The sequence below is a fragment of the Choloepus didactylus genome, chromosome 2, assembly GCF_015220235.1.
Source record: "Choloepus didactylus isolate mChoDid1 chromosome 2, mChoDid1.pri, whole genome shotgun sequence".
Classification (NCBI taxonomy): Eukaryota; Metazoa; Chordata; class Mammalia; order Pilosa; family Megalonychidae; genus Choloepus; species Choloepus didactylus.
This window is the reverse complement of record NC_051308.1, coordinates 188,186,140-188,203,502: the sequence shown is the minus strand read 5'-3', so window position 1 is coordinate 188,203,502 and position 17,363 is coordinate 188,186,140. Positions and strand designations below refer to the sequence as shown.

General features: G+C 39.8%; 1 protein-coding gene across 4 annotated transcripts in view; it reads right to left on the bottom strand.

Moving 5' to 3' along the window:
• OMA1 (OMA1 zinc metallopeptidase) overlaps positions 1 to 17,363 on the bottom strand; it is a 361,372-nt gene that overhangs the window by 221,131 nt on the left and 122,878 nt on the right. The window contains exon 9 of one of the 4 annotated variants that reach the window (XM_037827098.1): positions 5,530 to 6,164. The exons of the other annotated variants lie outside the window; for them this stretch is intronic. Within the exon in view, the coding sequence (XP_037683026.1) occupies positions 6,009 to 6,164 (156 nt within the window). The 3' untranslated portion in view covers positions 5,530 to 6,008. Of the gene's footprint in view, positions 1 to 5,529; positions 6,165 to 17,363 lie in introns of those variants that run through there. 4 annotated transcript variants of the gene reach the window in all.

The window sequence follows — 17,363 nt, the reverse complement described above, 5'->3', positions numbered from 1 at the left end:
CAATTATATTATCTCCATTTTTCAGCAGAAGAAAACTGAGCCTTAGAAAGTAAAATAACTTCCACAGAATCATCCAGTCTCAAATTCAGGTTTGTTTGACTGCAGAGGCTGAACTGTTAGGGGCAAACCTCTACGGAGAACCTAAAAAGAAAATTTGCCTATTTGATAGAACTGTTGAGACTCAAACTGTGAGGAATACACCTGAATAACATTAAAAGGTAACAACAGAGACTATTCTTTATCTTGACTTGAGAAACATGAATCAAGCAGTGCTTTCGATTGAGGATAAAAAAGAAGACTCTGATAAGAGTTCCTGCCCTCTAGGAGCTCCCAGGCCAATGGTAGTGGTTCAGTCCACCCAGGTAGGTACAATGACAGAGCTCTTCCACAACATACAGGTGAGTATGGACTGAGCTTCTGAGAGGGACAGTGACTTGCTACACAGCTGGTAAGGAAGGCAGAATTTGAACCCAGATCTTCTGACCTCAAATCCTCAGTGTTTTCTAAACTTCTAAACTACTTGCCCTTAGAAGAAGAGTAAGTTAATTGCAATCAGCCCAAGTCAAGCCGATGGCCCTAAGCCTTTGTGTAACTACTAGGGTCAAATAAGTCTATGGTTTCAGATGGAGATAAGCACTGTGAAGATAAATGAAGCAGAGAACAGGGTTAGTGAGTGACTGAAGGGTACAGACAGGTGGGATTTTTCTATGTCAACCCCTCGAGCATTCATGGCGGAGATGAGGTTTTCCCTTAGCTGTGTTAGTAAATAAAGGTCACCCCAAAACTATCTTGAAAATGCAAATGACTCCTATAGCTTGCTTGTGTGCATTCATTAATACATGCATGCATTAATTCATTCTTTCCATCTTTGGACATGAATTCATTGAGCACAGACTGTTGTGCTAATCTATGTTCCTGAGGGCTGCTGGGCTTTTTTTATGAACATCTTTCATAGCTGTTAATTGATTGGCTAATTGCCAGGGGAGCTGGTGCTGAGAGATGAGATAATGGAAAGTTTTAGGGATAATGGAGCAGGAGAAAAGCCCTGGGTACTAGAACAAAGGAAGGACCCAGAATACATGTTTCCCATATTGCCCTGCCAATTGCTCTCATATTCTGTGTGAGAGGAAACATGTTAAGTCAGTAAATGATTCTGAGTGACAAGAGAACTACTTAAATTCCTGGACTATCTTTGTGACCTTGGGCAAGTTACACAGCCTTAAGCCCCATTTCCTTATCTGTAAATTGTGGAGACCAACCTCATGGGGTTGCTGATAAGAATTGAAAGGATAGAAAGATTGTGAAATCTTGCCCTTGTCCTTGGTAGAGCTCAATAAACATTACTTCCCATGCTCTCAGCCCGTCATCTGGAGAATGGGCTGGCAATTTCAGGAAAAGGCCAGCCTTGTATCTCTAGACTTAAGCATCAATAGAAATTGATGAAAATCAGGAACTCTCTCTAGACAGGGCCATAATGCTAACTGCATGGATTAGATTAGTCACACACACACTCTCATAAATCAGACCAAAACATGCTACAAATAATAGCTTCCCTTTTTCTCAGACTCGAGTGAGGGTGGATTAGCACCAATGCTGGGTTGTATCAGATCAGGCAAATGGCCTTCTTTTTGGAAATGACCTCTCAACTCATAATCTTTTATCCCAGACTAAGACAATGCTAGAATATAAGCATGGGTCTGGCATTTTGGAAGTTGTATAAAGCATATATATGTTACTATATTTAAAACCCATAATAATCCTGGGAAAGAGGCAGGGTAAATGTTATTATCCCATGTTCTCAAGTAAAAATAAGGCCAGTGATGTTGCTCTTTATTCTCTCAAAGCTGCAGTAACAACAAAGCAGAATAGTTGTGGGAAAAATTAAAATCAATGTTTCTGTGCAAAAAATAAGTTACTTTAAAAAATATGTATTTCTATAGATAGATAGAGAATATATATCTGTCACCAGAATCTTTAAATAAACCATGCATCATATCTAACCTACAAAAATACAGTTATACTTTTATATATTGGTCAAAATTAATACATGTTAATTTTATGCTCTTAAATTCGGAAGTGGGGGGAGAAAACCTAATTTTAGAGCAGTGCTGCCCATGGATGAGATTCTAGACCCCAGTCTATAAAGATGTGCTAAACATTTCAAAGAGCCTGACTAAAAATTTTTTTATTTTCTCTCACATAATAAGGCCAACCTGCTTAATTAAAATCACAAATTTCTTTTCTTTTCACTGGAATGTTGGCACCACCAGAGATAACATGATGTTGGAGGCCAGGATTGGTCTTTGATGATATCTTAGAAATTCTAAGGCCTGGAAACAGGACCACACTGTGACTCAGGCCCCATGTCCAGCCATCCTAACTGCTCAACAGTCGATGCAACAGCAGACCCTGGTGGAGCCCAGAGAGATACTCTGACCCTCATGACAGAGAGCTTTATGGTTTAAACCTCATTTAACACAGAGCCCGGCAGTATAAAAGGAGTCCTTGGGGATTAAAAGGCTGTGAGCCACTTGCCTAACTTTGAAAGTATACAGGTGGTAGAAAACTGATAGAGATTTTTTCCTAATAATGAAGTGAGATATTTCTCACCAGTGTTGGGTCCTGATATGTCCAAAGCAATCAGGATAATCCCATCCCCTGCCATAATGGTTGGGTCCAGGGGCTATTTAGATGCTGCAGTTAGAAGGCTGAAGACTTTGTTTCAATAGGTGCCAGGTGAGTCACTCTTCCCACCTGGATGTGAATGAAAAACCTACAGCCCTGGGAGATGTTAGCAGCCATCTTGGTATCATTCAGGAAGGGGGAAGTTGGAGCTGAGAAAATCAGAGAAAAAGAGCCATTGCTCTCATAATATCATTATCCTCTGGATTAAACTGCATCTGAAGCAGTGTATTTGGAGCTTTTCTGTTAGGTAAGGCAATAAATTCTCCTTACTGATTGAGTTTGAGTTGGTTTTTCTGTTCTTGAAAGAAAAATAATCTTAATGAATACACCATGTAACCTTGTGCAAGTTTCATTACCCCTCTAAACTTCAGTTTCCTAATCGACAATGTGGGACTAATATAATACCTATCATATATAGAGTTGCAGTGAGGTTCAATAATGCTTGAAAAAATGCTTAGCACAGGGCTTGGTACAAAGTATGCATTTAATAAATGGTGGCTATTTTAAGTTGGGAGCTCTAGACGTTGTATTAACTGCTCTAAATATATCATTTCACTTGGTCATAGTAGCATCAGCACGCGGTAGGATTTATTATTCCCTTTTTACAAATGAAGAAGTGAGGGTTCAAGAGTTCAAGTGATTTGTCCAGGGTCCCACAACTACCAAGAGGCAGAGATTTCAAAGTATGATTGTTTTTCCTCCTTTTTATTTTGTATCCTTTGACCAGATGACTGATGTTGACTGTACCATGTTAATAAAATATTAATTGAATGGCTACAAAGTGCTAAGAACTGTTAGATATTAGGGATATTGCAGTAAATATACTAGTCCCTACTCTCTTTGCGTTTAATTTTAGCGGATAATCTTACAACTCTCTGGATAAGAGATTAGATTGTGTTTGCGCCTTGGATGTATTAGCATCATGCTCCTCACAACTGAGCTAACCAGCCAACATCGTCTAAGTCCTACAGACACATGAAAAGCACTGACAGTAAGTTATGTATCTAAATGCAGAACATACATATTCTCATATAAAACTTGAAATATGTGTCTACTATACATTACATTCTAATTGCCATTTAATTTCTCCTTAAACCCTGGGCTGAAATGCAACATTTCTTTTACTTCATCGATTCTGTGGGTTTTAAAAACAAACCTTTTTCATATGTGCTATAAAGATATTATCCCCATATTATCTCTACTCTTCCTGACATCATATCAACTTGTATATGTTTACTGCGAAGTTGGAACAACACAATTAGATGTGACAATGGGATGCAACTAAAAGTAGACTAGGGTCTCCACTTTGCTATTTTGCAAGGAAATCCACAGGGAAATCTAATGTGTTTTACTGTTTACCTCTAGGTGACATTCTCCAAATGTCTTTCCATATTACTTAGAGTTTCTTACAAAACTCCAATTACAGGAGTATAAAGAATGACTATATGGAGAACAGTTAACCTGAACTCCTTCAACTGTTTCGAGTGCAGATCAAGAAATACCTTACAATCAGTCTATATTAAGCCCTGAAATACATAAACAGGTTCTGAACTTGTTTTTTTAAAGACTGCATAAATATTTTGTCTAAGGACATTTAACTGTGTCAGGGGGCATCCCAAAGGAGATCTCACAGGCTCTCTCAGGATCTCACCCTGCCTCACCTCGGGCTTTTCATGTTAACTTTTGATAAAAGGGTCTGAGAGGAAGGCCTGGAAAAACATCCTGCAGACAAAATAAGGGATCCCTAATTTTATAGTCATGCAATTTTCCCTGTATTGGAGCCATATGTGAGGAAGCTAACAAATGATAATACAGTTTTTCTTGTTTTTTGGTCGCTTAGTTTTAGAAACCAGAGAGTAAGTGCAGTGGAAAACAGACAGCTTTGTAGTCAGACTGATCTGGCTTTGCTCTTTCTAGGTGATACCTTGGGTATATTAACCTCTCTAAGCCTATTTCTCACTGTAATGTGAAATAAAACCTACCTCATAAGGTTGTAGAATAAATGAGATAAATATAGGGCCCAGCTCATAGTAGGAACTCAATAATCCTTTAATTCTCCAAGAAACTATTGATTATAACGTTTCTCAACAGAAATGTCCCTCTTAAGGAATGTAACTGAAACATTACGAGGCCTCACCAGTTTGGGAGTACTAATATATTTTTTTGATGTACTGCCACGTTTACATAATAGAGTAGTCATTTCTGGGAATCCCTAGGGATATGTCTGTGTTGCTTCTCCTGTCTTCTTCCTCCAGCCCCTTTGTTGATGTCTGTTACACAGGGAATTAACTTGGGAGCAGCATCTTGCCTCTGCCTTTCCTAGTGGAACCCTCAATGAAAACAGGGTGGTTGTTTCCCATGAGGACCCCAAAGATTCCCAAATTGCAAAGCTGTCAAGAGCCAAGACGATGTGACTTTTTGTTAAGACTTCACTACACCAGAACTGCTCTGTGTCCATATGGAAATGCCCTTCTCCCCACAATTTGTTTCTCACTTTGTCATCTGGGCCACAAACAGCAGCACTACTGTGCCTCCCTATGAAAAGAGCTTCTTCAGCTTCTGCCTACTAGTAGCCTTTTCCCCTCATCATCCATGGGTAATTCCAGGGAATTCTCTATCCCAACCGGCCCTTTCTCCATACAATCCCACTGTATTGCACACCAATTCCTGCAAACAGATGCCTTCAGACTGTCAGTTTTGAAGTTCATCATAATCACTCAGACTCTGAAACTTGGTTAGGCTCAGCTGGGACCCTCCCTACAATTAACAATTACTGCATGTTATGATTTCTCATTCATTGATTTGGTCTGCCTTCCAAATCAAAAGCAAGTATGACACAGGGTAAAATGTATAATATAAATTTATTATCTGACAGTCTCCTCATTGAAGATATTTTAAAATAAATTAAAATACATCAATATTTCATGAAAAATAAATACCTAGAAGAATTCAAATAATACCTGTAAAATACATGATTTGACCCTGAAAATTTTTTTTTTCCCATTTCAACACTTTTTTAAAGTAACATAACAATAAGGATTGCTGCATTCTTCATATATCCTGTGTCTTCAATGTTTAACTAGGTTGAACTTAAATGTTTGGAATTGGACAGAGATGATGGTAGCACATTATTCTGAGAATAATTAACAGTGCTGAATGGTATGTGAATGTGGTGGAAAGGGGAAATTTAGAATCATGTATGTCATCAGAAGGAAAGCTGGAGGTTAAAACATGGGAATGCATATATCCGTGTCTCATAAATTTTACTTCAACTCTCAGTTCTTTTCTCAACTATATATGTTAATGGTATTTGCTCCTGTTTTTCAATGGGAAATGTATCCATTTTCTCTCTTTACAGTGTTATTTAGGTCTTTCCTCTCTGATTCTTCAAGAAAATGCTTCATGCTGAGTCTGAATAGTAATCGAGGGTCTGGTCCAGAAAGTGGTGGGCAATTACATTTCTCTCTAATTTTGAGAGCCTACAAAGAAAGAATACAATTCAAAAAATATATAAATGCATTAACATTATTTCAGTAATTCCTAACATGCTCTATATAAAACAATCAAATATGAGAATACATTCTGTATTTTTGGAATAATAGCTACCTTAATTACAATGCATAATAAAGAACCCTAGATAAATTCATGATAAATGGTGGCATTTTCACGATTCACTTCCATGATGTATCAGAAAAACAACTGTATCTGTAATAGCTGCCCAAATACTCTGTTGGGGATAAACAAGCTTTGTTAGAAATATCTCCATAGTTTCAGTCAAACTCAAGGAAACTCTGAGAACAACATCCATATTAAAAAGATCTTTCAGAAAGCCTTCTTGACCAAAGGGGGAAGAAAAAATGAAACAAAATAAAGTTTCAGTGGCTGAGAGATTCAAATGGAGTCAAGAGCTCACTCTGGAGGACATTCTTATGTGCTATACAGATATCCCTTTTTAGTTGTTAGTGTATTGGAATAGCTGGAAGGAAATACCTGAAACTGTCAAACTGCAACCCAGTAGCCTTGGTTCTTGAAGACAATTATATAACTATGTAGCTTACATGGTATGATTGTGTGAATGTGAAAACCTTATAGCTCACACTCCCTTTATCCAGTGTATGGACAGATTAGTAGAAAAATGGGGACAAAGATTAATTTAAAAATAGGGTGGGATAGGGGAGGTGCCAGTTTGTATATATTATGTCCCCCAGAAAAAGCCATATTCTTTAATGCGTTCTTGTGGGGGCAGATATATTAGTGTGGATTGGGTTGGAACCTATTGGTTCAGTGTCCACAGAGCTGTGACCACCCAACTGTAGGTGATAACTCTGATTGGATCATTTCCATGGAGGTGTGGCCCTGCCCATTCAGCGTGGGCCTTGTTTAGTTTACTGGAGCACTATATAAGCTCAGACAGAAAGAGCTCACAGTGAGCTGGAGCTGAGACAGACATTTTGAAGACAGCCATTGGAAGCTGATGCAGATATTTTGGAGAACACCATTTTGAAATGCAACCTAGGGGCAAGCAGACAGCAGCCAAGTGTCTTCCCAGCTAACAGAGATTTTCCGGATGCCAATTGTCTTTCTTCAGTGAAGGCACCCTTTGTTGATGGATACTTTATGGCCTTAAGACTGTAACTGTGTAACCAAATAAACCCCCTTTTAGAAAAGCCAATCCATTTCTGGTGTTTTGCATTCTGGCAGCATTAGCAAACTAGAACAGGGGGGATGGAATGATCTGGGTGTTCTTTTTTACTTTCATTTTTTATTCTTATTTTTATTCTTTTTGGTGTATGGGAAATGTTCAAAAATTGGGGTGATGAATCACAACTATATGATGGTACTGTGAACAGATGATTGTACACCAAGAATGACTGTATGATACGTGAATATATCTCAATAAAACTGAATTAAAAAAGAAAAGATCTGAAGACTGTAAGAGGTGTCTTCAAAAATAGGAAAACAATAGAATTTAGATGTCTCAACATACAGAAAGAAGATATACATAACTGGGATAGTCTGGGGTGGAACTGATGATAACTAAGAAAGGTAACCAAAACAAAATCATGACAATTTTTAAGAAAATGCTGCAAGGAAAGGAAAAGTAATCACAGTATACTACACCACTCAGCTATATCTAGTTGAGTTTTTAAAACACTGAACCTTGATCTAACCAAAATCACATTTTGACTATATTAGGAAGGGGGAGAGGTAGATGCATGGATATGCATGCATAGGTTGTGAAAGAGATAGCAGAGGGCTGAATTCTCATTCTCTATACTGGAAAGTAAATAGATAATGCCTGAAATTGAAAGACTGGGAAGTAGCAATGAAAGCATGTTATTTAGATATGATAGTAAATACCAAAATAAATAAATAAATAAAAGATTTGGAAATGGTTACAACCTCTGGAGAGGAGGGGAACTGAGGGCAATTAGCCTTAGAGAACTATTTGACTCTTTAAAGTAGGTACATTAATAACTTTGAAAAATAACAACTGTGGAGAACCCAAGATGGCGGCTAGGTAAGACAGGGCAAAAAAACACCTCTGTGAAAAATACTAGATAAAAACCAGAAAGTGACCCAGAACACCAGTTCCAGCAATGCACCAACCGGACAAGGTCTGCTAAATCCACAGAGACCATGCATTTGGTGAAACCGGGACTCTGCATTCTGAAACGAGTGAGTGAGCCAGCTAAAAGTCTGTCAGCCATGCTATGGTGTGGGGAAACCATGGGTTAGCATTTGGAGACAGACTAGTTCTTTAAAAAAAAAAAAAACTGGGACCAACCGGGGATACAACAGTGAGAACTGCGCAGTGAAGCACGGCAGGAGTGGGCTCTCCCAACACCTTGGTGTCTGGCATGGAGGATAGCCCTTCCCACACCTGCTGCTGATTGTCTCACGGCCAGGGGAGCAGAGGGGAGCCAAAAGGAGAAAGAAACCATGCCCCTTGCAACCACCTCCCCTGTGGGCTGGGGACGCCCCCACCCAGGGCCGGACCCACAGCCCAGAGCCATGTCAAGAAACCCAGTGTGGTGGGGAGTGTTTCCTGCAGCACCGTGCACACGCCACAATATCAGTCGTGGACAGTGGCCTTTAGGGCACCCACAGCTAATTGTCCCAGAGCTGGGAAGGCGGAGCTGTACGAAGAGGGGAAAATTAACACGTTCCATTCAATCATCTTTACAGCAAGTTGGGAACACCCCTGCACGGCCCAGTGGAACAGGGCTTCTCTGGAGGGCTGGCATGCACTTGTGACATGGCGCAGCCTTCCCATGGCAGAGGCCCTGGCAGAGCACGGCTGAGAAGGGGGACCCACTCAGAAATCCCAGGGACCCTATGCCAGTGCCAGGGACTTGTGGGTCAGCAACAGAGACGATCTGTGGCAGGACTGAAGTGAAGGCTTGGACTCTTGCAACAGCCTTAAATCTCCAGGAACACCCAGGAGGTTTGATTATTAAAGCTGCCCTAACCGCTGAGACACACGCCCCACATTCAGGGCGGACAGCACCAACAACACACCCAAACTTGGTGTACCAATTGAACCCCACAAGAATCAGACCCCCACACACCACAAAGACAAAGTTGGGGAGAACTGACTTGAGGGGAGCAGGTGACTCATGGATGTCATCTGCTGGTTAGTTAGAGAAAGTGTACGCCACCAAGCTGTAGATGGAACAAATTTGAGATTGGTATTTTATAGACCCTGAAAGAACCCTATCAAGTAAAGCAAATGCCAAGAGGCCAAAAATGACAGAAAATCTTAAAGCATATGATAAAACCAGAAGATATGGAGAACCCAAACCCAAATACCCAAATAAAAAGATCAGAAGAGACACAGTACTTGGTGCAATTAATCAAAGAACTAAAGTCAAACAATGAGAGCACAGCACAGGATACAAAGGACATGAATAAGAGTATGGCACAGGATATAAAGGACATAAAGAAGACCCTAGAAGAGCATAAAGAAGGAATTGCAAGAGTAAATAAAAAAATAGAAGATCTTATGGAAATAAAAGAAACTGTTGACCAAATTAAAAAGACACTGGATACTCATAATACAAGATTAGAGGAAGCTGAACAATGACTCAGCATCCTCGAGGACCACAGAACAGAAAATGAAAGAACAAAAGAAAGAATGGGGAAAAAAACTGAAAAATCAAAATGGATCTCAGGGATACAACAGATAAAATAAAACATCCAAATTTAAGACTCACTGGTGTCTCAGAAGGGGAAGAGAAGGGCAAGGGTCTAGAAAGAGTATTCAAAGAAATTGTTGGGGAAAACTTCCCAAACCTTATACACAATATAAATACACAAAGCATAAATGCCCAGCAAACTCCAAATAGAATAAATCCAAATAAACCCACTCCAAGACATATTCCGATCAGACTGTCAAATACTGAAGAGAAGGAGCAAGTTCTGAAAGCAGCAAGAGAAAAGCAATTCACCACATACAAAGGAAACAACATAAGACTAAATAGTGACTACTCAGTGGCCACCATGGAGGTGAAAAGGCAGTGGCACGACATATTTAAAATACTGAGAGAAAAATTTCCAACCAAGAATACTTTATCCAGCAAAGCTCTCCTTCAAATTTGAGGGAGAGCTTAAATTTTTCACAGACAAACAAATGCTGAGAGATTTTGCTAATAAAAGAGCTGCCCTACTTCAGATACTAAAGGGAGCCCTACCAACAGAAAAACAAAGAAAGGAGAGATAAAGAGAAATTTAACAGACAAACATGGAACATTACATCCCAAATCACCAGGACACACATTCTTCTCTAGTGATCATGGATCTTTCTTCAGAATAGGCCATAGGCTGGGACATAAAACAAGCCTCAATAAATTAAAAAAAAAAAAAATTGAATTTATTCAAAGCACATTCTCTGACCACAGTAGAATACAAATAGAAGTCAACCATCAGAGACTTACAAAATTCACAAACACCTGGAGGGTAAAAATGAGGGGGGAGATGAAAACATTCCCGGATAATCAAAAGCTGAGGTACTTCATCACCAGATCAGTCCTATAAGAAATGCCAAAGGGAATTGAGCAGGCTGAAAGGAAGGGACACTAAACAATTGACTGAAACCACACGAAGAAATAAAGATTTCCAGTGAAGATCACATGGTAACTATAAATACCAAAACTACTGTATTTTTGATTTGTAACTCCACTATTTACTTCCTGCAGGATCTAAAATATATCAACTATAATGATAAATCAGTGGTTTTGGACTCAATGTAAAATACGTAATTTTTGACAAGAACTACATAAAGATGGGGGAATGGAGGAGTAAAGGAACATAGTTTATGTGTCCTATTGAAATTAAGTTGGTATCAAAGAAAAACAAGATTTTATAGACTTAAGAGGTTAAATTTAAGCCCCATGGTAAACACAAAGAAAGTATCAGGGAATATGACCACAGAGATGAAAAGTGGAGCATGGGTTACGAGAAGTGGGGGAAGGGGCAATGGGGAGTTAAGAAAGGAGTGTAAGGCTTCTGTTTGGGGTGAATGGAAATTTCTAGTAATGGATGGTGAGAAGGTGATAGCATTGCAACATGCTAAATGTGATTAATCCCACTAATGGAATGCTAGGGAGGGGTTGGAATGGGAAGATTTAGGCTGTATATATGTTTCCACAAGTGAGGGGAAAAAAAAAGACAGTCTAAATAGACAATGACAATTAAATGCCAAGGATGATCCTGGATGGGATCTGAGGATGGAGGAGAGGAGGCTCAAAGGGACACAGTTGGGACATAAGAAAAAATTTAAAAAAGAAAATATAGAATGTAAGCTTTGTATCAATGCTGAATTTCTTGAACTTCTTAGCTGTACTTAATGGGATTGCATAAAAGAATGTTCTTGTTCATGGGAAATGTATATGTGAATTATAGTGTTTGTTCAAGGATGTGTGCAGCCTGCTCTCATATGTTCAGAAGACAGAGCAATAGATGATGGATGATAGGGAGAGAGAGAAAGAAATGATGGTGTGATAGGATGTTGAATTTGGTGGATCAGGGTATCGGGGGAGGGGGGTTGGGGTATGCTGGAGTTCTGTGTATGGGGTTTGTATTGTTTTTGCAACTGTTCTTGTAAGTTTGAGTTTATTTCAAAATAAAATTTAAAAAAAATAACTAAAATATTTTTAAGGAAAAATGTCTTATACATTAGGGTTTTTTAAATAGTTTTAATGAAATACATTCACATACCCTACAATCATCCACAGTATAGAATCAACTATTCACAGTACCATCATATAGTTGTGCATTCATCACCAGAATCAACTTTTGAACATTTTTCTTACTCCAAAATAAATAAATAAAGTAAAAAAAAAAAAAAAAAGGACACCCAAAACATTCCATCCCTCCCATCCCAACCTATTTTTCATTTAGTTTCTGTCCCCATTTTTCTGCCATTACATTGGACAAAGGGAGTGTGAGCTAAAAGGTTTTCACAATCACAAAGTCACACCCCATGTAAGCTACATAGTTTTACAATTGTCTTCACGAATCAAGGCTACTGGTATTTCCTTCTAGCTATTCTGATAGACTAAAAACCAAAAAGGGGTATCTATATAGTGCAAAGAATGCCCTCTAGAGTGACCTCTTGACTCCATTTGAAATCTCTCAGCTACTGAAACTTTGTTTTGTTTCATTTCACTTCCCCCTTTCAATCAAGATTTTCTCAATCCCACGATACCATGTCAGGCTCATCCCCAGGAGACATGTCCCATGTTGCCAGGGAGATTTATACCCCTGGGAGTCAAGCCCCACGTGGCAGGGGGAGGAAGGGGGGGAAGTACAGTGAGTTCACCTGCCATGTGTGCTGAGAGAAGAGAGAGAGAGAGAGAGAGAGAGAGAGAGGGCCACATCTGAGTGACAAAGAGTCTGTCCAGGGAAGACTCTTAGGCACAATTATAAGTAGGCTCAGCCTTTCCTTTGCAGCAACAAGCTTCACAAAGTTATGTCCCAAGATCAAGGGCTCATCCCACCAAACTGTCGGTCCTCAACATTTGTGAGAAGACCAGTAACAACCCAGGTGGGGAAGTCGAACATTTCCGCCTTCTTCCCCAATTCCCCAGGGTTCCCTGAAAATATATCCTCATTCTCTGCCCAAATTACTTTCGTTTGTATCAGAATTTCACACTAACCTGTACAAACCTACCAGATCTCACTTCTATTCAAAGTTACAAGTAATTATGGTGTTTGAATAAACTGACCGTACAATTTAACTCATTTAGTGTGCTACAGAAAATATAGGTCCTGCACCAAATAAACATCTCTTCCACATTAGGGGGTTTTAAAAGAAAGATAGGTGAAAAAATCTAGTTTAGGTTTAAGTTTTTACCACTTCTGACCTTTTGAAATAAAACATTTCTGGAGCTTCAAATCTGGGATGTTTTATTTTCCCTACATCCCATACTTTTATCTATTTTTTATGTCATAGCACATTTGAAGAAATTCATAAGCTTCTCTAGCAAGGCTCTGTAAGACCTTGCTCCAGAATCCTATAGGCTTAATATTTTCACAGTAAGTAAAATTTAATAGTCCAACATAATGTGCTATCTTGCAGTTGGTTAGTGAAATGTTCTTCATCCCAATTTCACAGAATAATAACCAAAAGAAACCTTATTATAATACCCATCAATTAAACTATTGCTTGGCATCCAATCAACTGCCACACTAATAGGTATAATTACACATCAGGAATTTTCTCTTGCTCCATTGCATAATATAAACTACCAAGGAACTGCTTAATGTAAAGTTGCATTACTGAAGGGAAGTAAAAATTTCAAGATTTTTAAAAGAAATATAACTCTCCCAAATTTATTTAAGAATTTCAAATATTTTTCTTGTCTCCCCAGTGCTGCTGTTCTTTCTCTGGTTTTTCAGTTCTTAACTGCTATCAGTAAAGTACTCAGGGCATGGAAAACTGGCAGCTGAATGGCTGCAAATAAATGACTTGCTCACTAATTTAGAGAAAAGACTGTCCCAACTTTGTTGGCTGTATGCACAGAAAATTTCACTGGTATACATTTCTGTCACTGTAAGTTGCATAGTTAAAATAATGAATATTATTTGTATTATAAATAGAAATAGTATTTATAAGTATTCTAGATGCTGGGGATATGAGCAATAAAGAAAAATCCTGTCCTCATGGAGTTTAGCTTTTAGTGAATGAGACAGACCATAATCAAGATAAATAAAAAACCATGGAGAAATGTTAGATAGTAATGTGTGTTAAGGGAAGTAAATAAAGCAGGAAAGGGGATATTAATCAACCTCACAGATAAAATAATGACTTTGGGGGAGGAGAGGAAAACCCAAAGGACATAAGGGAAGAGCCATGTGGCTACCTAGGGGAAAATCATTCCAAGAAGAGGGAGCAGCAAGTGCAAGAACTCTGAAATAGGAGTGTGCCTGGAGTGTTCTGGAATAGTAGGAGGCTAGTGTGGATAGAGCAGAACAGGGGCAGAGGCAGAGGCAGATTACGTAGAATCTTGGAGGTCTCCAAGCATCAGCATCTGTGTCAGCTCTTGAGATCTCTCAAATACTCTAGTGAACTAATCAAGACCCACCCTTAATGGGTGGGGTCCACACCTCCATGAAAATAATTCAATCAAAGGTCTCACCCAACAAGAATGGATGAAAAGATCATGGCTCTTCTGGGATCCCTAACACTTTCAAACCAGCAAAGATGCCATCTGGTCCTGGGCTTTTCCTTGTTTGGATGTTTTTGATTACTGACTCAATCTCTTTACTTGATACAGGTCTTTTGAGATCTTCTATTTCTTCCTGAGACAGTTTAGGTAAACTGTGTGTTTCTGGGAATTTGTCCACTTCATCAAGATTATCTCATTTGTTATTATATAGTTTGTTCATAGTATCCTACTATAATCATTTTTATTTCTGTAGGATCAGTAGTAATGTATCCCCTTTCATTTCTAATTTTTGTTATTTGCATCCTGTCTCCCTTTCATTCTTTTCAGACTAGGTATAGATTTGTCAATTTTATTGATCTTTTCAAAGAGCTTTTTATTTCCTGGCTTCTATTGTTTTTCTATTCTCTATTTCATGTAACTCTGCTCTAATATTTCCTTTCTTCTGCTCAATTTGAGTTTAGTTTACTCTTCTTTTTCTAGACCTTTCATATGTGAGTTTAGATTACTCATTTGAGATCTTCCTTCTCTTTCAATATAAGCAATTAGAGCTATGAAGTTCCCTCTTCGGGGATTTCCAGGAAGAAGGCAGAAATCAGGACAGGCAGAACTCACTCCACCATAAAACAACTAGAGAACAGGCAGAAACTGTACAAAGCAGTGGTTCTGGGGCTCAGGTGACCAGAGAAAGACCACCACAATACATAAGAAAGAGGTGGACAGAGAATTGGAGAAATAGGGGTGAGTGTACTCAATTGTGGCCATCCCTGAGGACTGCAGCTGTGCACCAACCAGACCAGACAGCCAAAAAGAGGGACACTCCTACTTTGGCTGCCAGCTGAGGGAGTTAACCCTCTCAGTCCTACAGCCTAGAGTCTTTCCACATGGGAGCCCAGGAGCCAGCAGACACATTATATCCACATACGGAGACCCTGCTGTGGTGCCCAGTGCCCAACCCCCCATCCCTGTGGCTGGCTGCTGCTGGTGCCTGGATTTGGGGGAGACAGGGAAGCCCTCCCCTTGGAAGGAGAGGGGGACACAGAGCAATGCTGATCTGACAGCTGGCCAGCAAGGGATACACTCTCTGTCTTGTAGCCTTGATCCTTTCTGTACAGGGGTATGCTCATGGCTTTGCTGCTTACACAACTGGAGAGGTGGGGGCAAGGAAGGGAGCTGCACTGTGATGCCAGGCACCCTTCTCCCGCCCCCGAGACCAGTGGCTGTACACTGCTCTGGGTCTTGCTGGCCAGCAAAACGCAGCACACCGCTGGACTGGCTACTGGCCACTGAAGTTGAACCTGGGGTCTTTCCACACAGGAGCTTGGGAACTGCCAGATCTATTGTACCCACAAGCAGAGTCTTCACCGTGGTGCACAGTGCCTATCCACCATCTACCACCTCCAGAGCTGGCAGCTTCCAGTGTACCTGGACCTGGGAGAGACAGAGAGGCCCTCCCCTCAGAAAAAGAGGGAGAAGCAGGTTGGTCCTGTGTTAATAGTTGGCTGGAAGGGGTGACCCTCTGGGGCCCACAGCCTTGACTGGACTTTGACATGTTCTGGACCCTGCCCAGCTGGCCACTGCACTTAGAGAGAGGCACAGTTGGGGTGACTAGGTGGCCCAAGATTGCTATCTGCTGGAAAGACTGGGAAACTGCAGTGTGGCAAGCTGTTCTTCTGCCCAAACTCTAACAGCTTCTGACCCCATGTATGAGACCATGGCACGGATTTGACTAGGAATTACTGACAATCCAAGTACCGAAGGAGACCTTCAATGCAAACCCAAGCAACAAAAAAATCTTATGCAAACAAGGGAAACCAACTTTCTATGTAATCTTATCAGGATAATCAGATGCGAAGAAATCAGCAAAAAATCTCAAGACACATGAAGAAACAAAAAGGTATGGCCAAGCCAAATGATCAAATTAAAAAGTCAGGAGAGACACAGAATTTGGAACAATTAATCAAAGATGTTCAAACAAATCTAAATAACTTCAATGGGATGGTGTGCCAGTTTGGATATATTATATCCCCCAAAAGCCATGTTCTTTAATGCTGTCTTTTAAGGGCAGACAATCTTTTGATAGAGCGTTTCCATGGAGATGTAACTCAATCAAATTTGATTAAATTATTTCCATGGAGATATGGATTCCACCCATTCAGGTTGGGTCTTAATTGAATCACTGGAGTCCTAGAAGAGAGCTCAGAGACAGAAGGAGAAGCTGAGAGAGACTTTTGGAGAGATGCTTGCCGATGCTTAGAGATGCTTGGAGTTGCAGACAGAAGGGCGTTTGGACATGCTAAGTTAAGAATGCACAGGAGCTAAGAGAGGACAAAAAACCCCAAGAGCAGCTGAGAGAGACATTTTGTAAACGGACAATGAAAGCAGATACTTGAGACGTCCGGAGATGCTAGCCCAGAATTTGCTCCAAAGAAGCTAAGAGAGATAAGCCCAGAGACATTTGGGAGAAAGCCATTTTGAAATGAGACCCAGGAGCAAAAGAACAGCAGATGCCAGCCACATGCCTTCCCAGCAGACAGTGGTATTCCGGACGCCACTGCACATTCTTCAGTGAAGGTATCCTCTTATTGGTGCCTTAGTTTGGACACTTTTATGGCCTTAGGACTGTAAATTGTAACCAAATAAACCCCTTTTATAAAAGTCAATCCATTTCTGGTATTTTGCATAACAGCAGCTCTAGCAAACTGGAACAGATGGTTAAAGAGATAAAGGATATCAAAAAGACACTAGACAAACATAAAGAAGCTGGAAGAATAAATAGAAAAACAGTATACCTTACAGAAATGAAGATACTGTAGATCAAATAAAAAATATGCTAGAAACACACTACAGAAGATCTGAAGAGGCAGAAAAAAGAAAAAGTGAAATAGAGGAGACAGCAACCAAATTCAAATACAAAAAAAGACTGGAGAAAAAAATGGAAAAATTTGAATTGCATCTCAGGCAAATGACTGACAACATGAAGCATCCAAATACAAGAATCATAGGTAT